The 25,694-nt window shown below is 39.9% G+C and overlaps 1 protein-coding gene across 2 annotated transcripts in view; it reads right to left on the bottom strand.

Moving 5' to 3' along the window:
• Positions 1-25,694, bottom strand: part of LOC116067296 (CD82 antigen-like) — a 45,200-nt gene that overhangs the window by 3,722 nt on the left and 15,784 nt on the right. For both annotated transcript variants that reach the window (XM_031323709.2, XM_031323710.2), the window contains 5 exons: positions 18,726-18,798; positions 18,287-18,359; positions 11,183-11,304; positions 7,472-7,546; positions 1,663-1,761 (listed from right to left, as the gene is read on the bottom strand). In XM_031323709.2, the coding sequence (XP_031179569.1) occupies positions 1,663-1,761; positions 7,472-7,546; positions 11,183-11,304; positions 18,287-18,359; positions 18,726-18,788 (432 nt within the window). In that variant the 5' untranslated portion in view covers positions 18,789-18,798. The remainder of the gene's footprint in view (positions 1-1,662; positions 1,762-7,471; positions 7,547-11,182; positions 11,305-18,286; positions 18,360-18,725; positions 18,799-25,694) is intronic.

Raw genomic sequence — 25,694 nt, 5'->3', positions numbered from 1 at the left:
GTAGTTGATCAATTGGAATCAGAAATGGCTTACATGAAAGGCAAAGGCTTCTGGACTATGCTTATTATACCAAAATAAAGTTTTGTATCATTCATTGAGTTTTATCATTGAATTAGGACAGAAAGGTCAGATTTGGCTTGGACAAAAGTCTTGTCGCATACAAAAATACAGCAATGTACGGTAGAAATTATACTTTATTGTGAATACACAAACATGCTACAATAACATCAGAGCATACGTAAAGTCATGGTGCCTTGGGAAAAAGAAAATGAGCTTGGAGGACTACATCCATACGTCTCGGCAATGACTCAAATAACGTATTGATGAAGTCATCTGGAATAGCAAAGAAAGCAGTCTTGAAGGACTCCCAGAGTTCATCAAGATTCTTTGGTTTCATCTTCCAAGCCTCCTCCTTTATCTTACCCCAGACATGCTCAATAATGTTCATGTCTGGTGACTGGGCTGGCCAATCCTGGAGCACCTTGACCTTCTTCGCTTTCAGGAACTTTGATGTGGAGGCTGAAGTATGACAAGGAGCGCCATCCTGCTGAAGAATTTGCCCTCTCTTGTGGTTTGGAATGTAATGGGCAGCAATAATTTGTTGATACTTCAGGCTGTTGATGTTGCCATCCACTCTGCAGATCTCTCACACACCCCCATACTGCATGTAACCCCAAACCATGATTTTTCCTCCACCAAACTTGACTGTTTTCTGGGTGAATCTTGGGTCCATGCGGGTTCCAACAGGTCTTCTGCAGTATTTGCAGCAATTGGGATGCAGTTCAATGGATGATTCATCAGAAAATTCAACCTCCTGCCACTTTCCACTGTCCATCCTTTCACCAAGCTGTGGGCCTTTGCAAATGCAACACACTTTTTTAGTTGTCTTCTGTTTAATGCTGGTTTGTGAGCACTAATTCGGCCATGGAGACCACTGCGTGAGAGAATTCGACAAACTGTTGTTATAGATACAGGGGTTTCTGGTGGCCAGCCCAGAAAAAGGGCTGGCCCTGGACTGTCGAAGCAACAAACGGTCCTCTCGAACAGTTGTCTTATGGGGTCTGCCTGACCTGGACTTGTCATGAACTTCACCAGTTTCTTCAAATCTTTTTCTTATCCTTTCCACTTGACGTTTGGATACATTGAAGATGTCTGCCACCTCAGCAGCAGACTTGGTCTTCAGGCTCTTGATGATCAGCACTTTGGTCTGTGGTTGAATCTTTGGCATGTTGTGAGAGGTCAGGTTGCACTTCACATGAAGGTCTGGTGTGCTGGAGCTCTTTTTATACACACCCAGGAATGTGTTAATTACAGTATTTGTCACAGGTGAAACTCTAATCTGTGATTGGTTGAATCATATAAAGACACGACAAGACTTTTGTCCAAGCCAAATCTGACCTTTCTGTCCTAATTCAATGATAAAACTCAATGAATGATACAAAACTTTATTTTGGTATAATAAGCATAGTCCAGAAGCCTTTGCCTTTCATATAAACCATTTCTGATTCCAATTGATCAACTACAAGTCAAGTTATTATTTGTTGTTCCTACAACTTAGATAAGCGACAAGACTTTTGTCAGGCACTGTAAGAGGTAAGATTTAAAAAAAAAAAGAGCATTTTGAGTCATGAATCTGACTCCAGATCAGTTCTTCCAACTCACATTCCTCTGGATGAAGTCCCAGGCCTGCTCCGTGGTTGAGTTGTTGCCGGGGTAGTCGTCCAGCACTTTGCTGACGATCTTGGACATCTCTTCATTCAACTGAAAGAAAGGTTTGTTGGTTTTGAATTTAAAAAAAAAAATTCGTCCTGTGATATCTGGAAATGGATTGAGGAGACTTCAAAGATGACCGATTCAGATGTCTTCAGATTAGATGCAGCTTTATTCAGATACACTCGAGTGGGAGAGGCCGTCATATACACAGCTCATGCACAGAACAGTTTCTCTCCGAACACAAAGTTAACATACTCTTTTATACCATTGGGCCTCACATCTGGAGAATATGTTGAAAGCATGCATACCTAATATTCAACCTATCATCTTGTGATGCAAAATACAGATTCAGCAATGTGGGCTGTTTCATGTTAAACAAAAATGATCTCACTCTTTACCAAACAGGTATATCTCTGTATGGATCCTTTCCAAAATGTTGTCAGACACTTAGAATAATGATCTGAGCCTGTCAGCGGCAAAAACACAACTTTTAGTGGACAAAAATGAAAAAGGTTCCCCTGGGTTGACTGCTTTAGCCCGGCGAGTGGGGCTAAAGCCACCAAATTCTGTCCTAATTCAGGGTTCAATGCTGAGGTTCTTTTTTATTTGTCCGGTCAGGCAAGTTAAAAAAAAAAATTCTACTTGCCCATAGATCATTTTTACTGCCCATTTACATTTATTTTTTTCCTGGGAAAAACGTCATAAACAAAGTTTGAAAAACAGGGGAAAACAATGTAAAAAAAAAAAAAGTAAAACTGAGAAAAAATGCGTAAAAAAAACTAATAAAACACGTAAAAAATGTAAAGAAAAAAAAGTCAAATGTTGAACGCATCAAAGTGTAAAAAAATGTCGAAAAAAAACGACAAAAGCATCAAGCGCCAACTCAACTCTTGATTTGCCAACGGCACAGTCAAATCAAATGATTATGATACGATGATGGTCGAAACGGGCCAGTGGGTAACCCTAATTGTTGAACCCTGCAATTTAATACTTTAAAGTTGCTTTAAAATATTTATGAGTTACTTTATCGAACATGAACCACTTTTTACATCAGCATGAATTGGATCCACCGCACAGAGACAGTGAAAAATGTGTCTCCTTCAAAGCTGAATCGCCTGTTACTCCTGTTATTTCCCTACAAGCAATGTAGCATTTAAAAAGCTATTTTTTCCGGATTCCGGCGCATCGCTCACTCCACATGAAATGCTACACTATAGGGCTCAACGATTTGATTGGCGATTTTTCTCAAAAGTTTAGCTGAAGTTCAATATTCACTGTGTAACAGATAAAACATGTCATGGAGCATTAAAACATGAGACACCATCAAAACTGCTCTATACACACGGACCTGTCGCTAGTCTCCTAAAGAGGCGTGGCCGTGGCGGAGCCCATGGGACACAGATACAGGAAACTACTGAGTTGGGGCGTCTCGGTTCTAAACCGTCTCTGAACTAACCACTGACAGTTGCTGGTTCTAAAGGGTTGTACTTAGCGTCTTCATTAATCAGAGGTGTGTTTTGGGCGTAACATGCAATAAACCAATCAGTGATCATCTCCCATTCCCTTTAAAAGCCAGGCGCGGTTGGACCTTGGAGCATTGCTATTATGATGGAGGATTTGCACCGTAATATTTTTATTTGTAATCTTTTGCATGTGTGTGTGCTGCTGCGTTTCCCTGTGTGTGTAACAAGCATAGTGTGCGCGCGCTGTGCACGAGCCTAGGCGTATTTTACTAGTGCTCTGTTAAAATAAACAACGGGAAATTGACAACTGCGTCGATCTTAAACTAGCAAAGACACATGCGTCGGGCTTTGCGCTGCCCTGCGCCGGGTACAAGATAGGGCCCATAGTGTTGTGTCACTGCAGAATAAGTATTGGGGAAACACAATGGATATTTGGCGTTATTTTTAGCATTACATTATTATTTTTTTCGGCCTGGCGGGGGTTCTTGTTGGCGATTTCAAAAGATTGTTGTTCCATCACTCAGACACAAAAACATTTAAAAGTAGGATCCAGGTTAAAAACAATACTGAAGTTAATTCCTTTTAACAAAATGCTCAATGTTCCTTAACAAAGAGGGACTCTAGTTAACAATATTAAAGTTGTATAATCAGAGCCATGTTCCACTTGCATTCCTCAATAATTACATTTCTTTTTCATGACTTTGGTTTGCCAACTCCAACGTGAGCTACAGATTCTCGCTGTGCAGAATTTGGCATCCAGATCTGTGAAATCAGATTTGTAAGATATACAGAAACATTACAATCAGTAGCCGAACACAGCAGCACGTTTAACGGATGAACTGATCCAAATCGCTGGAGACCAGACGCAGGAAACCGGAGTGTAATTGTTGCTAAATCGTTTCTCTAAGTATGTTGAGACACTCAAGGTCTCCAGTGAACACGTTCTGGAAAAGCAGATATACTCCTCTTTTTTTTTCCAAATAGCGGTTTTTCCTTTAACAACCATTTGGCAGAGACGCATGGTGGCTGAAAAGAAGTCTTAAGAGCTTCCAACAAATGTTCAGATACAATAAACAGAAATCTGTCTGCACTCTGAATGACTGAATTCCTCCTTTTTGTTGCATTTCATTCTGTTCAGATGATTTATGTATCTGGAAATGTGGGTCAGTGAGGACAAACTCAAACTTCTGGTCCAAGTCTAAGGTTTTCTTGCTCACGTTTGCTTGAACAAATCATGAAAGTGCACATCATTAATATTGTATTTGTAGATGTGTGTGTGTGTGTGTGTGTGTGTGTGTGTGTATGTGTGTTTGAGAAGCCTGCAGGTCTGTGTTGTTAATTCCTTTCACAGAGCCTCGTCAATCATTCAACAGTCCAGACTCAGTGTTAAGTAAAATGTGAGGAATGTAAAATTTTTTTTTTTTTTTTTTTTAAATTGCACCCCTTATCCTCTATGTTTGTCTTTCAAATATATATATATATATATATATATATAGACTACAGAGCTAAAATGATTCGTTGATCGACAGAAATTCAACAATTATCGCAGTTTAACTGCTTTAAAGATTCTTTTTTAAGCTTTTGTGTTGCACCTTTCATTGCTTTTATCATCCACCCTTTGTTTTATTCAGAATTGCATACAGAGTATGACACTTTCAATGTCTTCAATTGTCTCAGTGCGTTTTTACTGTGATGCAAAACATAATTCCCTCTTGCGGGACAATAAAAATCTGAACTGAACTTCTCAGAAATTTTCACTATTTCCTGACATCAACTGAGAAAATAATCCACAGATATTGTTGTTGCAGCCCTAAAAGATATTATATTTGTAATGTTGTATTCAAGTCATGTAGGATGGAAAGAAGTAACTGGAGAGATTTACACGTTAATGACTTGCGAGTTTGCATTTACAAAATGACACTATATATACACTTTGGCTACGTGAGGCGTCCATTTGTTTACATCACATTACACTTCCGTATTTTTGTCAAAGCTCTCTGTTTTCAACTCGTAATTACAACTTGCATGTTGACATAAATGGTACTTAAGACTTGGAAACTGGTAATTACAGCAACTCATGTGACGTGAACGCAGCATAAAGTCTTCTCTCAGGGAAACACAGATGGTTCGCATTGCAGTTAATCACTGGAGCGTCCATATAAACATCTACGTGTGTGTTTGACCTGAAGACAGCGCAGATGAAAGAGTGCACAAACTCCTCTTACAGGAACAATGCACGTAATGTAACAAAATAACTCTGACACATTCAGAGAGGCAAACAGGACACACTTCACTTGCACATGAACCGATTAGTTGGTCTTTCTGTCAGTCAAATCATCGATAGCTCTGGTTCTTTACAGCGAAATGAGCCGTCATGCTCAGTTGTAACTCGTCCTCTGTTTCTTTGTATTTTACTTCATTGTTGTTGGCTGTATCGTTCTTGGTTTTATTTGCTGTTTTTCTGGAAAGCACTTTGTAACCTTGTCAACCTTTGTGTTGTCTCTGGGTCAAATTTGACCCGTTTTCAAAATTTCTAAATCAGAAATATGGGTTTCTTTTTAACTACCTAATTTTGAAACCCAAAAATAACACGGATGACTCCATACAACGGCTTCACAAGTAAAACAAAAGATCGGATCTCTACTTTCATTGAATTTTAGGGTGTTTTATTGAATTTTTCAGCATTTGAAAAAAAAAAAAAAAAAAAATGAAACGTTTCGAAACAGTATTCCGACTGAACGTTGACATATATGTGATTAAATAGACTTTAATATTAGTCTAAATAATTCATAATTTCTGCTTTTTTTTAACTCAAGAACTAAGTATAATTTCCTATAAATTACATTTATTGACCATGAATCCAAAAATAAGTGTAAAACTAGTGGTAATAAGTTGGTATTAGTGGTGTTCATACATGGTAGTGAAAAGAAGCGTTACATAAATGCGCCAAAATGCGCCAAAAATATTGAAAAAAGCGCCAAAACTGTCAAAAAAAAGAGACTTAAACGTCAGAAAAAAAGTTGATTTTCAGTTTTGACCGGGAGGACGACAAGTGAGTGGTTGAACGGAAGACACAAAGGTTAAGAAAAGTGCTATAGAAATAAAGTTTAATATTATTATTATTATTATTATTTGTATGTGTTGTTAAAGATATACAAGAGACAAGTGCATCAACATTTGGTTGTGTCTCATTCTCTTTAAAGGAGGAAGAGGCTGTAAAGTTCAATAAATAGCTGCATAATATATATACGTTATTGGTTATAATTAGGAGTTAGGGTTTTTCCTGCGTAGAGGAATTTTTGGCGCCCCCCCCAAAGAGGTTTTAGCCAGCCCCAAAGAAAAAAAATCACCATCGCCCAAATTATAAGAATTGAGAAAAGAATTCTCCATATGTAATAATCTCTAAATGTGTTTAAGAGCAATTTACCAAACAACCGTTCAACAAGCAGAAAATAAAGTTGAATATGAGAGCTGATCTCAGTTTAATCTTCACAGTCAGGCTGTAGCCGACTCTCCCGGTGATTATTATTTAAATATTATTTTTTTAACCAGTTTTGTTAATAGGGGTTTTATTTACTCAAAGCATTGTATACATTTTTGTTTAACAAATTGTCAGAAATAACAGGAAAATGCATAGATTTCTATCAAATAAGGTAACACAGACTCTTTGCCTTTTACTGTACACGGACCCCCCCTCACCCCGCCAAAAAAAAGCCCCCAAATCCCATTCTGAGTCAGGAAAAACCCTGAGGGAGTGTCACAATTTAGATTTAAAAATCAAAAACTGATCGCAATTAAGCTTTTGATTTCGACTTTTAAAATCAAAAGCAGGATCGTGATTCCCTCAGTATTATTTCCTCTCCTTAAAGCCAAAATAAATAAAACACACAATCAAATTTTGTGTTAGAAGAGAAGCTCATCTGACACTCTTTCTGCTTCTCTTCCTGTTTATCTGTAAAATGAGTCAGACTCGAACACCAGAGGGCGACGCAGCACTAATCGCTGGCCGTTATAATTTCAGGCTGATGGTGTCACATCGACCATATGTCTCTTCATCATCAGACGCTGTTCTCTCGGATGTAGCTGTATACTTGTTGGAAGGGTAATTAGTTTCTATTTATAGCACAAGTTGTTGTTTTTCTGTTGAAGCACATAGTTCTGCTTGTTATGACACATCACGGGTGTGACCACGACCAAACGGAGGACAAAGGTGTGTTGCAAACCCCCACATTCCTTTTGTCGCAATCACCTGTTGAAGTGAGACTAACCAAACGGGTAATGAAGATATCACTCACCACATCCTTATGGAAGAAGATGAGAGCACCGGCTGCTACCTGAGCAAGGAGGATCAGCAGGAGGCAGCTGAAGTACTGAGGAGGGACACAACAGATGTTAGACACATCTGTAACTGCACTGAGTGTTTAATTCAATTCAGTTTATTTAAGAAGGGGACAGTGTAAATTAATAAAACACTTGATTACAGATGGGTTAAAAACGCCAGAATTAGCCAAAAGGGTATTTTTAATCTGTAGTCCCCTGGCCTCAATGTCAAAAAGGCTTTTTTAAATGTCCCATATGGTGCTCATTTTCAGGTTCATACTTATATTTTGTGTTTACTTATATGTTTACATGCTTTAATGTTTATAAAACTCTTTATTTTTCTCATCCTGTCTGTCTGAATATACCTGTTTTCATCCTCTGTCTGAAACGCTCTGTTTTAGCATCTATTTCTTTAAGAAACCCTCCTTAAAAAGCCCAGTCTGTTCTGATTGGTCAGCGTTTCCGGGTCTTTTACATCTCTGGTCTTTGAGTCTTTGCACCATCATTGCAGCCGGGGAATAACTAACGGCACTGCAGTGGCACTTTCTACCTTTTATATAGTATAGTTACGACATAACAATCGTACAGAAGTCCTGACGACTCGTTTAAAGGCACAGTTTCTGAATATGGGCTGTGTGCATATTTCACTTTTTACCTTTACCTGGGGCCTTTATATTCAAATAAAACAAGTACTAGGCTAAACAAGAAAGACACAAGCAGAGCTTAGCACAAAACAAGACACAGCACAAGCAAAAAGACTAGCAACAAAATAAAGCAGAACAGGTAACAAGGTAAAACAACAGAGTACAAAGATCAGAAAAGACAACTGTTGAGAGCAATAAAAGTGAAATAAGAGGAAAAAATAAATACATATGTTGAGCTTGCAAACACCATGAAGGAAAATAAGTAAAAAAAAATAAGTATTTGAACACCCTGCTATTTTGCAAGTTCTCCCACTTAGAAATCATGGAGGGGTCTGAAATTGTCATCGTAGGTGCATGTCCACTGTGAGAGACATAATCTAAAAAAAAAATCCAGAAATCACAATATATGATTTTTTAACTATTTATTTGTATGATACAGCTGCAAATAAGTATTTGAACACCTGTCTATCAGCTAGAATTCTGACCCTCAAAGACCTGTTAGTCTGCCTTTAAAATGTCCACCTCCACTCCATTTATTATCCTAAATTAGATGCACCTGTTTGAGGTCGTTAGCTGCATAAAGACACCTGTCCACCCCATACAATCAGTAAGAATCCAACTACTAACATGGCCAAGACCAAAGAGCTGTCCAAAGACACTAGAGACAAAATTGTACACCTCCACAAGGCTGGAAAGGGCTACGGGGAAATTGCCAAGCAGCTTGGTGAAAAAAGGTCCACTGTTGGAGCAATCATTAGAAAATGGAAGAAGCTAAACATGACTGTCAATCTCCCTCGGACTGGGGCTCCATGCAAGATCTCACCTCGTGGGGTCTCAATGATCCTAAGAAAGGTGAGAAATCAGCCCAGAACTACACGGGAGGAGCTGGTCAATGACCTGAAAAGAGCTGGGACCACCGTTTCCAAGGTTACTGTTGGTAATACACTAAGACGTCATGGTTTGAAATCATGCATGGCACGGAAGGTTCCCCTGCTTAAACCAGCACATGTCAAGGCCCGTCTTAAGTTTGCCAATGACCATTTGGATGATCCAGAGGAGTCATGGGAGAAAGTCATGTGGTCAGATGAGACCAAAATAGAACTTTTTGGTCATAATTCCACTAACCGTGTTTGGAGGAAGAAGAATGATGAGTACCATCCCAAGAACACCATCCCTACTGTGAAGCATGGGGGTGGTAGCATCATGCTTTGGGGGTGTTTTTCTGCACATGGGACAGGGCGACTGCACTGTATTAAGGAGAGGATGACCGGGGCCATGTATTGCGTGATTTTGGGGAACAACCTCCTTCCCTCAGTTAGAGCATTGAAGATGGGTCGAGGCTGGGTCTTCCAACATGACAATGACCCGAAGCACACAGCCAGGATAACCAAGGAGTGGCTCTGTAAGAAGCATATCAAGGTTCTGGCGTGGCCTAGCCAGTCTCCAGACCTAAACCCAATAGAGAATCTTTGGAGGGAGCTCAAACTCTGTGTTTCTCAGCGACAGCCCAGAAACCTGACTGATCTAGAGAAGATCTGTGTGGAGGAGTGGGCCAAAATCCCTCCTGCAGTGTGTGCAAACCTGGTGAAAAACTACAGGAAACGTTTGACCTCTGTAATTGCAAACAAAGGCTACTGTACCAAATATTAACATTGATTTTCTCAGGTGTTCAAATACTTATTTGCAGCTGTATCATACAAATAAATAGTTAAAAAATCATACATTGTGATTTCTGGATTTTTGTTTTTAGATTATGTCTCTCACAGTGGACATGCACCTACGATGACAATTTCAGACCCTCCATGATTTCTAAGTGGGAGAACTTGCAAAATAGCAGGGTGTTCAAATACTTATTTTCCTCACTGTATGTGCAGTATGTTTATTTAGAGGTTCAGGACCGCTTTCACAAAAACAAAAAATAATGTAGCATACAAGGGAGAAAGTAAAATTACCAAGATAGTATTTTGTATTCTTGAATATTTTTGTATCCTTTAACGCCCAACGGAGTAGCTGTTGTTGGTCCTTTAGGACAGGAGTTCCCAACCTTTTTGGTCTGAGGAACCCCCAGATAGGGTCAGATGAACTTGCAACCCCTTCATCAATTCCCAAAGTATATTCCAATATATAACACTATTAATTAAAATAAAAGTTAGGCTAATTATTTCATACAATTGAACTGTCAATATTTAGGTTGGTTTAGTCAATCCTACTACTAAAAGCCTTCCAGACTACTACTACTTAAAGTGAAGCTGAAGTTTTCAACCATTTAGCCATTAACGTTACTTTAAGCCATTACTTTTAGCTAACTTTTTCTACATTAGCCAACTATTTTAACTGTTAACTATTTCCACTGTTAGCTAACTATTTCAACCGTTAGCTAACTATTTCAACCATTAGCTAAGTATTTCAACCGTTGGCTAACTATTTCAACCGTTGGCTAACTACTTTAACCATTAGCTAACTATTTCAACCATTATCTAAGTATTTCAACCGTTGGCTAACTATTTCAACCGTTAGCTAACTACTTTAACCATTAGCTAACTATTTCAACCATTAGCTAAGTATTTCAACCGTTGGCTAACTATTTCAACCGTTGGCTAACTATTTCAACCGTTAGCTAAGTATTTCAACCGTTGGCTAACTATTTCAACCATTAGCTAAGTATTTCAACCGTTGGCTAACTATTTCAACCGTTAGCTAACTACTTTAACCGTTAGCTAACTATTTCAACTGTTAATTATTTCAACCGTTAGTTGTGGTGTTCAGGTGTTACAGTTGACTTCATGTTACTACATGGATATATTCTTTTTTATCAAATCCTAATTTCTATTTCTTCAAATTAGTTGAGCTGCCCTACAATCTTTCCACGTACCCACCAGGCAACTGCAGAAGTCCCCCTGTTGGGAATCACTGCTTTAAGTCCAAGTATTATATTTCCACAGTATACATCCTCCACTTGTGCCACAGCTGCGTTGTTCATCATCCTGTCTGAATGATCAGGATGTACGTACATACGTTATGTTCATACAAACTGTCACTCACCAGGCCAAGCAGACAGCGGATCTCATAGATGGCGCCCAAGCAGCCGAGGAAGCCCATGAGCATGGAGAAAGCCCCAACTCCAATCAGGATGTAGCAGGCCGCCTTTACAGCTGTGGAGTTATCTGGATGGACAGATCAAAAGCCACAGATTATCACAACTTTAATAATATACTTATGTGTAGTTTGTCTTAAGTAAGACGGTTAAAATATAGTTAAAAACCACCAAGATCTAAAAAGTGCATCGTAAAGATTGTCTAGGTTGTAGGTCGCTAAGAAGAAGAAGCTTTTCAAATGTGAGGATTTTGTGCAGTAAACTGAATATATGAACTCTTGTCTGGACACATTTCGACGACTACAGGAGATGCAAAACAACCACAATGACCAATATGAGAAAAACAATGACTAAAAATAGATGCAAAATGACCACAAAAAGACCCAAAGTTATTACAAAGAGACACAAAAAGACTACATAGAAAAGTAAAACAATAAAAAATAGATGCAAAATGACTAAAAGTAGACTCTTTAGGACTCTTTGAGTTTGAGTGTCTTGTTCCTATGTAGACAGTCTTACGTGTCTAGATGCCCAAGTACCAATTGTCTCATAATCCGTCCATGACTGCAGAATACTTCTGAGGTTTTAAATAATGTAACTTCATCCGTCTGTCTGTAAAATGCATTTTATTTTTCATCATACGGAAGTCTAAAAACAAAAATGTATTTCATGCTCTATCATCACAGTCAGCTGACAAACAAGAACATGTTTCACCAATATGTATTTTAATTAATTTAATAGTTTTTGAGAGAATTTCACATCTGAACTCTGCAAACTTGTGGAAACTGAAACCAGACAAGCTCGCCGAATCACTAACATGTGTTAGCATAAAAAAATGAATTAAATTAGAAGCAAATGTGCTTCAAGTACAAATCTACTTATGGCGAGTGATTAGGGTCCAACGTAACGCAGGAAGCTAAAATCAGACCTCAAGAACAATTCAAACCCCTGGCTGGGATTTTGGGTAACTCTCTTCATTGTCGGAGCATGACTCATCAAGAACTGAGAGCCAGTTTCATTTGACATAAATACGTTCTGAGCCACACAAAAAGATTGTGAACAAGCAGCTAGTTGATGTCGGCCAATGCAGCGTTTTAAAGACTGAACCGTCCCTCGCTGAGTCCTCATGGCCTCAAGGAATCATGGGATACCCCCAGGGGATCAGTGAACCAGGGCACGCAGACGAGGGGAGTTTATGATGGAAAATTAGGCTATGGAGGGAGAGGGGTGCAGGAAATGAAAACCTGTGTGTGCGTGTTTATGTGCTCTCACATACACAAGTACACGTTTTTAGGTTTTCAACCTGCAGAGACTACCCGTGCAGTTCTCGGCCCCAGATACTGGCTTTTATTTGAGGAAACAAAGGTGGCCTGTGAAGCCCCACATGCACGTCACATAACACACACGCAAAAGTCCACAACACACACTCATGTGCACACTAGTTTCTGTTAATGCTCACCAAACTAAAGCCTTGGCACTTTCAGAATCAGATTTGAAGATAAAATGAGCAAATTTACAATTATTTTGGATTCAAAAGATTTTATTTGACAGAAAAAGCCCAGACTAGAGACTACAAACTATTCAAAATGACTACAGAGATGCAAAAGACAAGCTTAATGACTAAAAATAGACACAAACGTGCACAAAGACACGCCAAATGACTGAAAATAGACACAAAACAACCACAGACGACACAAAATGACTACCAAGAGACAACACGAGGTGCAAATCCATAATATGTTGTAGTTCATCAATGTGGAGCCAATTAGATACCTTGTATAATACTGGGTAAAGTAGTAGTATACTACGACATCTTATCATATAACCATATTATATGTTTTATGTGTAAAAAAGTAAGTGTAGTGAAGTAACAGTACAATATTTCCTTCTCAGATGTAGTAAAGTAGAATCATAAAGTAGCATACTATGGAAATATTGAAGTAAACTACAAGTACCTCAAAATTGTACTTAAGTTAATGTACTTTGCTAGAAGTTAAAGTCACCTTTTAGAATATTACATATAATATTAATTAGATAATGATATTGAGTCGATATATCTTGCACCCCTAATATTACTTGAGTAAAAGTAATTTTTGATATTAAATGTACTTGATTATTAGAAGTAAAAGTTTAAAAGAAACTCTGATTATGAACTTTATTGTGGCTTCCTTACAGTGAAGCATGATATTCAGGGTTTCCACATCTTCTTAAACATCAAATTTAAAGTCTTTTCCAGGACTTGCCAGCCCAAATTCCCTCAAGTTAAAGGAGCAAACACTGAATATTTTGAGAGAGCTGACATCAACAAAGACAAAAACAGAAACAATCCAGGAGCAATGATTCACCAAACCTGCTTTTTTGCAGTCTAACAAATTTCTTCTATTTTGTGGTAGCACATTTCTTCTGATTTTATTTTGTGGTAACGAGTAACGAAGATGCTTAGGGGGAAATTAGTGAAAGTGAAAGTTTCCATAAAAATATAAATAACGAAGTAAAGTACCTGAAAAAGTATAGTAACAAGGTATTTGTACTTCGTTACATTACAACACTGATTATGGAATGACTCCAGTGTTCCCTGAGGTCTCCCTCCTCGACACGGAGGTTTTGTTTACAACCCGTCTGGGTTGTAATAAACCAGATCTATCCCATAATATGTGATGATATCAGACGGGTTCTGACTCAGCACCGTCTATGTATAATCAGGGTTACAGCCGCACCAGGCTGCTCATTGATTCAGGCTCCAAACGCGCTGCGATCATCAGCGATGGGCCACCGGCTCCGTTTATAAAACGTCCTATTGAGCATCAATACGTCTCGTTTATGTGCAGACACAAAGCTAAACTGTCCACTGTACTTTCACCCTCTGGTGTGCGTCGTATGACCGCATTCCTGCCCTCGATGAAATCCCTGGACTCACGCTATCCTGCCGCCGTCCTCGCTGCGCGGACAGAACGGTGATGTAGTGTGTGTGTGTGTGTGTGTGTGTGTGTGTGTGTGTGTGTGTGTGTGTGATGAGTAAGGCGGTGAGCGCACTGGGCTGATGTGATGCATGCTGATGCTGGACGGAGCAGAAAGAGCCCAGTGTCTGAGGGGAGGACACCTGCAGAGAGGCCGCGGACCAGGGACAAATGTCCTCAGTGATGCTCGCTGGTCTGAGAGAACGAACACACACACACACACACGCACGCACGCACACACACACACACACACACACACACACACACACACACAGTCTCTCTATTACAGCAGCTCAATGTCTGTCTCTATATTTCTGCATCAACACTTCTTCAGTCGTCTCGGAGCCTTTCTGTCTCACACTGGTCGTCTCTTCTTTCTCGCTGATAAACTCTTACCGTTACTATATTTCAGACAGAGTTAAAGGAAAAGTTTGAAACGTTTTGGGATAATTGGCATTGTCGTAAAGTACAAAGCTGGACTCAGTGTATGTGGCTAGCGTAGCTTAGCGTAAAGACTGGAAGCAGTTAGCCTGGCTCTGGTTTTAGTCCAACAGTGGTGAAATGTAACTAAGTACAATTTGAGGTACTTGTACTTTACTTGAGTCTTTACTTTTGATGCCACTATCTACTTCTACTCCACTACATGTATCTGACAGCTTTAGCTACTTTACACATTAAGATTTTTGCTTACAGCTGAAACGATTAGTCAATTAATCTATTAGTCAATTGGAAGAAAACTAATTATAAACTAATTTGATTGTTGAAGTCATTTTTCATGTAAAAACATTTTATTTTGTTAATGTCACTCAGAAAACAACCGGCCAATCAGAAGAGAGGCTCATGAATATTAATTAGACAGGCCAAAACTTAAAAGAAAACTCCAGAAAGGTGAAAAATATGTGTCCTTTAATGTAGAAGTAATAAAGTTGAGGTTTGGACTGTTGGTGTCACTCTGGGCTTTGGGTAAATTTGACGTCATTTGTCACTATTTTTAGAGGACTGCACAATAAATCGATTTATCGTCATCCCGATATCAACTTGCGCAAATAAATAAATCAGGGATTTCTTTGTTAGTTGAAAGAGAGAGAATCAGTAGGAAACTGAATACGTGTATTTCCTACATCAGTTGGTTTCTTCAGTCTTAAAAACAGGCAGATTTCTTGGAACCCTTTGTCAGTAACAGGAGAGTCACTGAGTATGTTTACATGCATACATGTTCACATATTCTGAATTTGATACAGGTCATGTAAACAGCATATTCCGGTTGGATATCCCGAATAAGGCCTTTTTCCGAATATAGCACTTTCCAATTAAGACGTGGGATATTCCGGTATTATTCAGGTTTTACCGGCATTCTTTGGACATGTATACAGCGCATTCAGAATATGCGTCTCAATCAGGGTTTTACCTCAGTTTACGGCCTCTTGCCTGTTTAGGGCTTACGGTCAGCTCTGTGCGTTGCTATGGTTGCTTTAAACAAACCAACCAGCCAACAGTTTGCAAGGCTGCAGACCCGATAAGAAGGAGGAACACAGCTATTTTTAAACATTATCAAAGACTTGGATATCAACAGGTTTTTGGATATGCGCAAACATCGCTACGTGGTAGCTGGTTGAAGGAATGAAAGAGGAAGGCTGTGTTTGCATGCTCCAACAAGTCTGCCAACACTGGTAAACTTTGAGAAAATCCTGTTTTGCACAGCTACATGTAAATGGGAATATAAGTGGAATATTCACTTTCATTAGCCATGTAAACAGCTTAGTCAGAATATCGCCTTTTTTTGAAATATGAGGGCAAATAACGGAATCTTATGTGCATGTAAAATGCACATAAGATTCCACTATTTGCCCTCATATTTCGTGGTCAATGAAGTCATGATGACAAAAATAGTATATGAACTTTTACAATAAATAATTGAAAACGTGTTATGTATATATGTGTGTATATATAATATATATAATGAGAAAGATATGGAGGACAACGAGAGATTTGTGGCGTAAAGGAATTTGTTTTTTTAAACACAGTCCAGAGAGCCAGACAGACAAAAACATGGAGGAAAATCTGCTGGACACTTGTGCTTAACAGACCAGTGTCAACACACCAGTGAACACACACAGACACCTAAACTATCATGGTGACATCACCAACATGTCAGCCTCTGGTGTCGTGCCAAAAAGTGATCATCAGCCAAAAAACGGTTTCCGTACGTGGGAGTGTACGCAGCCTGTTAAAGCTGTATCGCCCAGGTTATATATACACCAATGAAGCTCACTTGGAAAACTGCATATTACTGGATGTATTGGCCCTTTAAAAATGTAAAAAAGAAACATTTTCAACAGGTAAATAAAACATGTCGGCCTCTGGCCTCCATCAGGGTCGCTGTGACTGAATAACATTGTTGGGGTAGTTACTCAAAAAAAGAGTAATAGATTACACATTCCTAGTTACTTTAAAAAAAAGTAATACCTTACTTTACTACATTACTGACTGCTGAAACTAACGAGTTACACTACTAGTTACATTACTTTTGGATTACTCCGTAACATCACCTGACATGCACCATAACTTACTTGCCAAATAGCAATATAAAGTTAAACCTCATGTATGCCCAGATCAACACAAACCCTTTATTATAATGAGGACACAATATCTCTCTTTTATGCTCTTTAAAACCACAAAGCTGAAAACAAAGTTGTGAACATCAGCACAAAATTTGTCAAGAAGTACTGGCGGCCGTCCGCTCTTCATTATCTGTATTTTTCCCAGCATGTTTCGGAAAGACAGCGATTCCACTGTCGAAACAGGCACCATTTCCTCCACTATGTCTGCTGCCACAACTTTATTTATCTCTGCTTTGTCTACCTGCTGTTGGAGATCAAGTCTTGGCTTCTTTAGTCAGGGAGAGGTTAAAGTATCCAAAAGCATCTCAAGAAACACCTGCAGCTCCTGATGTTAATGTGAAGGGCTGATGGGATTCGAAGTACCTCATACAACCACACTTCAAAACATCTGTCCAACTGTCCATCTGTACAACTATACCATTAAAGTGGCCATATTATTTGCTCATTTTCAGGTTCATAATTGTAATTTGAGGTTGTACCAGAATAGGTTTACATGGTTTAATTTTCAAAAAAACACCATATTTTTGTTGTACTGCACATTGTTGCAGCTCCTCTTTTCACCCTGTGTTCAGCTCTCTGTTTTAGCTACAGAGTGAGACCTCGCAACTTCTGTAACATCTTTGTTGTCAGTCGCACCAGCGCAGTAGCTAGATAAGGACTACATGAGCTAGCTAGCTGTTTCTGCAACTTCGGCCTGTACAAGGCAGGATTAGCTGGGAGACTTCTTCTGAACGAGGGCGCACTTCCAACTTTGTGTGGAATACCTGCAGAACAGGGACATGTAAGTAGTGTATTTGTGTGTGTTGTAGCAGTGTTTTGCCATTGAGAACGAGCTAGCATGCTAGGCATGCTAACGGTTAGCCCCCTAGGCCCCTCGTCTCGGCTAGTTACGTAGAAAGCCGTGCAGATTTTGACCAGCTCACCCAGAGACTGAAGGCAGGACACATTCAGAAACTGTATCTCACTCTAAACAGCATGGATGGGTTTTTTTTTCAAAGTTTGTATGTGTGTGGAAGCACCAGAGACACAAAATAACACCCCAAATCCCAGAAAAATTGTTTTTTTCATAATATGGGACCCACCCAGAAAGGTTTTTATAGTTAATGTGGCTGATTGGACTTTTTCCAGGACTGCTTGGGTGTGGTTAGACTGAGTGATTGACATCTTCCATAGTATATAATAAAGAATTTGTGACCTAATAAGTTCCCATCAAAGCTCCGGCCCACGTTCAACCTGAAAAGAGTCTTATCAGCTAGAGTAACTGAAAACACCCGTGTGGGTGTTCAGAGGCTTTAAGTCGAAACAACAGACACAGAAAACTGAGTTCACTGGAGTAATTACAAGAAAACATGCAAATAAACACAATCAGGTCATCAGAAGTCAACTTCAAAAGCATTCTTGTTGCATGGAAACTATCAACAATTCAGTCTGTTCAGTTTCACTGGAAGGAAAACGCCGTTAACTGTGAACTCACTCAGGACGACGATGAAGCTCTGATTGTCTAGCAGGAGCCACAGTCCGAAGCCCATGATGACGCCCCCACACAGCTGGAAGACACACACACACACACACACACACACACACACACACACACACACACACACACACACACACACACACACACACACACACACACACACACACACACACACACACACACACAAAATATGTGTGAACACTCCCAGTGTGGCCTTCAAATAGTTCAAATCAAGAGATATAGTAGTAAATATCATTATTTATTTATACATACAACTTTGAGTGCTCATTTCATGTTGCTATAATAATAATAATTTAAAAAAAGAACTTGTGCACATGACGTGCATTGAGAACAGCTCTAAAACGGTGCAGGTGCATTTGCCCTTTAATGGCACATTCTTTTTATTATTAATCATTAGTGAAGGTAAAACACTTACAAAGAAGATGAGGTTGAAGAGGAACAGGAAGTACTTGGTCGCTTTCAGGCAGCCTTGGCCCATGATGCTGGATCTGTAAACATAAGACAGTCACAACATTAGGGCTGGGTACCAAATACCATCCTCCTTATAGAAAAATGCCTCCTCATTCAATAGCTAAGGAGGAAATCTCATCGGCGTCAGTGAGCCAATAAGCATGCAGCGTGCTTGTACCAAGATCTGATAATGTTTGTGATTGGCTGTCGATGAGTTACTGAGTTACCAACGGAGTACGTCGAGGCCTCAAACACCACTTGAGCATTCAAAACTTTAAAAAAAATGTCCCTTTTAAAGTACATTTAGAACAGATATAAAATGTGCGATAAATCTCAAGTTAACTATGGACAATCATGCGATTAATTGCAATTAAATAAGGTAATCTAATGACAGCCCTAGTTATAATATAATATAGTAATTTACAGGAACAGAGTGCAGGTGAAGTTATTGGGTGTGAGAGCAGAGCAGGATTGTGTCTCCAGAGTGGCTTTTGGGAAGAGCGTGATGTGAACAAGTGGTGACAGATGCTGCACAGACCTCCAAAGCTAAGCTGGCCCGGCTGATCATGCTCTAGGACTGGGGGGGGTCAAATCCTCCAGGATTACACCCGCAGAACCACTACAATCACAACCTCAATCTGTGAGCACGGAGGGCGGAGAGGTCCTGCCCTCTGCAACCGGATCTGTGTCTCAGATCCAGATTAGAGCTGCAACTAACCATTCATTTCTTTGTTGATCTGTCCATCATTTTCTGGATTAATCGACTAGTTGTTTGATTTATAAAATGTCAGAAAATGGCTTTACCGTCGTAGATTTTAATTACATACCTGATTATAATACTTAATAACTGATCATTTGGAATATTATGATCATCTCTGAGAGCAGACGCTGGGGAATTTTTTCACGGAAATTGAGCAAAAGCAAAGTGAAAGTTATCAAATCAAAAAGTGCATCCAACTCGTATTCAACACCAGGAAAGTCAACACCGGCTCATATTTACAGAAAATCCTGCCTGACAGTGAACGCAGCATCTCTCTCTGTGGTTTCTCCACCTTCTCTTCCCCTCCCTGCAGCCTCCCCTCCTCTCCGTACAGTAATGGCCTCTTACTGTCCAATAAATCTATGAAAATCTGGGTGAAATTGGGGCGACCTCTAGCTCACCCAGTAGAGCGTGCGCCCCATGTACACGTAGGCTGAGTCCTTTGCAGCGGCCCGGGGTTCGAGTCCGACCTGCGTGTCATCCCCCATCTTTCTCCCCCCCTTTCCTGTCTATCCACTGTCACTATCAAATAAAGGGAAAAGCCCCAAAAAAATAATCTTTAAAAAAAAAAAATCTGGGTGAAATGTGTGGCTCAATGTTTCCTCCTGGCAGTGAAGCCCTGTAGCGTGAGCACAGTTCCCGTGTTTCCGACCCATATTCCCATCACTGGAACTGGGTTACTGTTACGTGGCTGCCTGTGCCAGTTTAGAGGGGTGGTGGGGGGGGGGCAGGCACCTGCAGGGGTGACAGAGGGAAGAGAATATGCAGTGGAAAAGACATTTTGGCTGTGCAACAAAGCCAGATGGAAGGTATTATAGACTGTAAACAGAGCAGGCTGAAGCCTTAACAAAGAGCAGGTCAGCCTCTGATACACAGCAAGAGTCCGAAAGGAGAGACGCTGCGTTATAAGACCCCAAATTACACGCAAGCTTACTTTTAGGTTTGGTTTTAAACCCTAAACTTGGGGAAAAAGACAGCTGGGTAAAGATTTCACAATAGAAAAAAAGGGATTCAAACATAAAAAGACACATACATGAAAAAGTTAAATCCAAATCATCAATTAAACTCTTTGATTTAAATGTGGTACAATCCTGATAACCAAAATGTCAGGAGGAGTAAACAGCATAGAAAGCTATGACTGACCAGCGTTTGCAGGTTTCTGGTTTGCTAACGTTAGCCGTTAGCTCGCCACCTACAGTCGTTAGCTCGCCACCTACAGTCGTTCACCAACTATCGTTACTGTTGGATTTGGTCTTTTTTATTGGATTTGTTGACAGTAAGAACATATAAAATATAACCAGACGTATCCTTTAAAATGGCATTACGGTGCCTTCAAGGCCTAAGGACTACATAATGCAGTTCTGGTTGGGAAAAAAAATCCCCAAACAAAGGCTTTGTTAAATTTAGAAAGTACCACGGAGCCACTTTGTGCTGCAGCTGCTGAGTGAATGGAAACCATGTCCGCTTCAGGAATGTACAGCGTGTTTCAATTCATTTATTAGTCTACAAAGTTGTTGGATATGGCAAGTTTTATTGAATGTCTTTAAAACAAACCCATAGGGAAGATACTATTCACAGCAGCTGCTTTTTTTTTTTACACTCATGTCTGTGCAGAAATGTGCAAGAACAAAAATAGAAAACAGGCGACCCCAATTCCAACAGAGATCATTTAACATGGTCTGGAGCACATTATGAAGGCAGCGAATGTCATGACCAGAGACTTAAAACGACGGCATTTTTGGGGCTTAAAAACGCAAAAAAGTGAAACCAGCCTCCAGAGTGGAAATCTTAAAAATGCTCCACCGTCTAAAGGGTGAAAACACAAATGTCTGCTTGGTCAAAAGAACTGCTCACGGTGGCTCTCGTCGCGTATGCGTCTACGTCACAGGCATGCGCCAGTACAGGAAAACAACAACAAACATGTCGGATTATTTCCATACGTCGGACCTTCAAGTTGCCCTAGCAGCTTCTCGTGTGGGTATGACGTCCTCCTTCAGGATACTGCTGAAGGAATTTGGTCCATATGTCTATATATTTTGACTGGCAGGACTCCCAGTCCACGCCCTGTTGTGACTTTGTAATCTAAGATTGTTTGGAGCAATAACTCCACCTCCTCGTCTGTCCAGACAAAATTTGCTTCGCCATGTTTTGGTTTTGTGCTACTAGGGAGAGAAGTAGAAGGAAGGTTCTACGCAGGCGTGCGGACTTGGTGGTGTTGTGTGGCAGTGCTTCACACCACCACCTAGCCGCCTGGTGTGCATACTACATCAAATTTCACGCACTTTTGCGTCACCATATGCACGCAGATCCCCAAAAAAAAACACTCGTCTAAACAGGGAATAAAAAGTGAGAACACAACGCCACTTTTGCGTTTTCTCTTCAGATCGTTTCCGTCTAAACATAGCCTGAGTTGTAATAAACGAACCCTTCCACTCCTCCGTCTGTTCGTCACTCTTTCATTTTAATATTCCCTTCCTCCTCCTGGAGCCTCCGGGCGTACCAGGCACAACAGCTCACAGCTCTCTGGCTCTGAATGAAGCCACAACACTCGCTGAGGAGAGAAGAGCAGGGGTCTCCTTCTAGGAGCACGTGGATCTGCACGAAACTTTGTATTTCAGAGTGAAAGAGTTGAATGTTTTTTACTCAATTTGGTTTCAGCATCATACGCAGTACGGTACGATTTCAATACAATATCACGGCAGTTTTCAGCTGACATCACGACTCCACATATAAATACATTAAAAAAAAATCAAATAAATTAAGTTACACAAAGAAAGTTTCAGAGACAATTTGTGGTCGACTTTTTTTTTCCACTTTGCGTCTGGAAGTAACTTTATTTTTACTGTGTTTAAATGTTCCAGCTACGTACTTCTCCTCTGGTATTGATAACGTCAGCCTCCTATTTCTCTATGGGTTGAAAGGTTGTGTTTCAGTTTATGGCGGCACGATATGAGGATAATATGCAATATGCGATAACGTCGTTGAATATCCCAATAACATTACATTACACATCATTTAGCTGACGCTTTTATCCAAAGCGACTTACAATTGCTATATATCAGAGGTCGCACACCTCTGGAGCAACTATGGGTTAAGTGTCTTGCTCAGGGACACACTGGTTGATGTATCACAGTGGGAATCGAACGCAGATCTCCCACACCAAAGGCACGGGTCATATCCACTGCACCATCACCATCCCCGATAACGATATGACTTGCGATAAATAAATACAAATTTTAAACAAATGAAAGGAAATCATTTTCAACATTCTTTTAGTGAACAAATTTAACATTGAATATAAAAGGCAGCACTAAAAAAGAATGACAGTTACATTTTAAATTGCAGTTATCTACTGATATTTTCTTTCAATTAGGAATAATTAGACAGTTTGGACTAAAAACGAGGCTGTTTCTCCTCAATGTCTGTCTTCTGACAGACAGTTCGGGAGGCTTACACACTCTCATGCAGAAATGTGCAGGAGGTGCGTGAAGCAACAACAATAAACTCTCAACTTATTGTTGACAATCTTCCCTCCCTGTTCTATTTGTAGCCTGAAATTTAAATCTCATATTAGCACACAAAACACAAAAAATGTTTTTTCGAGATACGTCGCAGCCTTTCACGATGTTTTTGTAGTTGATATCGCGATGACGGTAAAAACGACATACTGTGCAGCCCTATTTCAGTTAGTTAAGTTTTAGTTAATTTTGTGTATTTTGAACATGTTAAAAAAAAGATAAATAAGAACGTGTACATTTGAGTACAGTTGAAAACACACAACACAAATTAAATCCTCAGCACACATAGCTTTCAGTAACTGAATTAAATAAAGATTATTTTTTGGGGCATTTTTAGTCCTTTATTTGATAGGACAGCTTAGACATGAAAGGAGAGAGAGAGAGGGGGAATGACGTGCAGCAAAGGGCCGCAGGTCGGAGTCAAACCCAGGCCCGCTGCGTCGAGGACTGAGCCTCCATATATGGGCGCGCACTCTACCAGATGAGCCACACAGGCGCCCAAAGATTTAAGGTTTAAAAAAGGAGTAAAAACAAAAAAAACTGGTATTCTTCACTTATTTATATGCATGTATGTATATATACATACATATATGGACAGAAACGAGACATCTTCCATCTACATTTTGCATTTCTGTAAGGAACTGTTTAATCCCGCTGAGTTTTCTTTATGTCATACGTCTGATTTGTTTGTTTGTGTTTAAGCAGGTTTCTGTTTTACATCCACTTCTGAGAAAATGCAGTCGAGCCGGCCGTCGTGTCCCAAAGTGATAAGGTGTGTCTAAAACATTTGTTTTCAACTCCCTCCGGTATGATTCTGTCACACATCAGGCTGTGAAACAATCCATCAGAAGTTAACAAGAAGCAACTTTTCGTTTCGTTTGTTCTGAGCTTTGTTTTCATATCAGCTGCTTCGCTGCTACGCTCCGATTCACTCCCCCAGTGTTGGAGATAATCCACCTTAAACTCATTTCGCTGGAAAACATCTTCACATCTTTTTGTTTACGGCGCCTTTATAATCCATGGCAGCGGTTCACGTCCCGCTCGCTTTGACGACTTCACTGTTTGCTGACAAAGAAATGTGTGAATAAAGTTGTTTGTTTACTGTCTTTTGTACTTTTTAATTCCCCTCTCTCCCACGCTGCTGCAACAATGTGAATTTCCCTGTTGTGGGATTAACAAAAGGATTTTGAATCTGGAATACAAGAAAACTACTTACACACATGCACCGCAAAATAATGACTATGACAATAAATGCTCCACTAAAAGCCTAATCTGCTACATGTTTGCTTTGAAACTGACAAGAGATATTAACAGTTAGATGATTATTTTCATTACAGATATTACTTATTTATAATTTGTCCAATTTTCAAATTGCTAGTTTAAAAGATTCTCAATGTGATGATTTGTTGCTTTTTCTTTGTCGTATCTGATTGTAAAAAGAATATTTTGGGGGTTTGAACTGTTTGAATACATCGGCTGAATCCCAAATCTCTTATTTGAGATCTCCTCTCTCTTGTCAACCAAAAATTGTTCTGGATCTCTTCTGTGAAGGCCGTCTCAAAGCTCTTATTCCTGCCCTGAAGAGCGAGGATCGAGGAGGGATCTCTGAGGAGCTATGAGCGAGGAGGGATCTCTGAGGAGCTATGAGCGAGGAGGGACCTCTGAGGAGCTATGAGCGAGGAGGGATCTCTAGGGAGCTATAAGCTAGGAGGGATCTCTGAGGAGCTATGAGCGAATAGGGATCTCTAGGGAGCTATGAGCGAATAGGGATCTCTAGGGAGCTATGAGCGAGGAGGGATCTCTGAGGAGCTATGAGCGAGGAGGGATCTCTGAGGAGCTATGAGCGAGGAGAGAGATCTCTGAGGAGCTATGAGCGAGGAGAGAGATCTCTGAGGAGCTATGAGCGAGGAGGTATCTCTGCAATTTAACGACCTAGGAAGTACCCATCATCTTGGGCTTTGGGATATTATAGCTGGCACCTTTCACATTTTAAAGACAAAACAATTGATTAAAATCAAAAGACTTATTGCCAGATTATTCGATTATGAAAGTCATTGTTAGTTTCAGTCCCACTGTAATGTGTGAGGGGAAAATGCTCATGCAATGTTTGCTATGAGGGAACTTTTGCATTATGCTGTTATTGTTAGAGCATTTTAATCCTATTCTGAAAAAGATAATTTGACAGTTTGGATTAAAAACAAGGCACATTTTTCTTCTGACAAAGACAGTTCTGAAGGCTTACACACCCTTTGACTCGTGCAGAAATGTGCAGGAGGTGCGTGGAGCAACAAAAACGACAATAAACTCTTTTGTTGTCATCTTCCCTCGCTCTTCTATTTGTAGCCTGAAATTTAAATCTCATATTAGCAGAGCAGAGATGAACAAAGGAGGCGTTTATCTGAAACTCGTGTTTATCATTTAAAGTTTAACTTTGGTCAACTTGTCCCTCACATGGGCATTTTCTCTCTTAAAGGGACAGTTACACATTTTGGGAACAGCCTGGCTCTTTCCAAACTTCAAAAACCTTTGCCTGCCAACACGTTGAAAGCTAAAGTAACATGACGCATGTGATTTGTTTTGTAAATTTATGGATTTCTTGGCAGTGAGAGGGACCCACAACAATAAAGCTGCGAGACAGAAAATCTAAACAACGAGC

The sequence above is a fragment of the Sander lucioperca genome, chromosome 3 (assembly GCF_008315115.2).
Source record: "Sander lucioperca isolate FBNREF2018 chromosome 3, SLUC_FBN_1.2, whole genome shotgun sequence".
NCBI classification, from domain to species: domain Eukaryota; kingdom Metazoa; phylum Chordata; class Actinopteri; order Perciformes; family Percidae; genus Sander; species Sander lucioperca.
The sequence above is the reverse complement of the archived record's forward strand: the minus strand, read 5'-3'. Positions and strand labels throughout refer to the sequence as shown.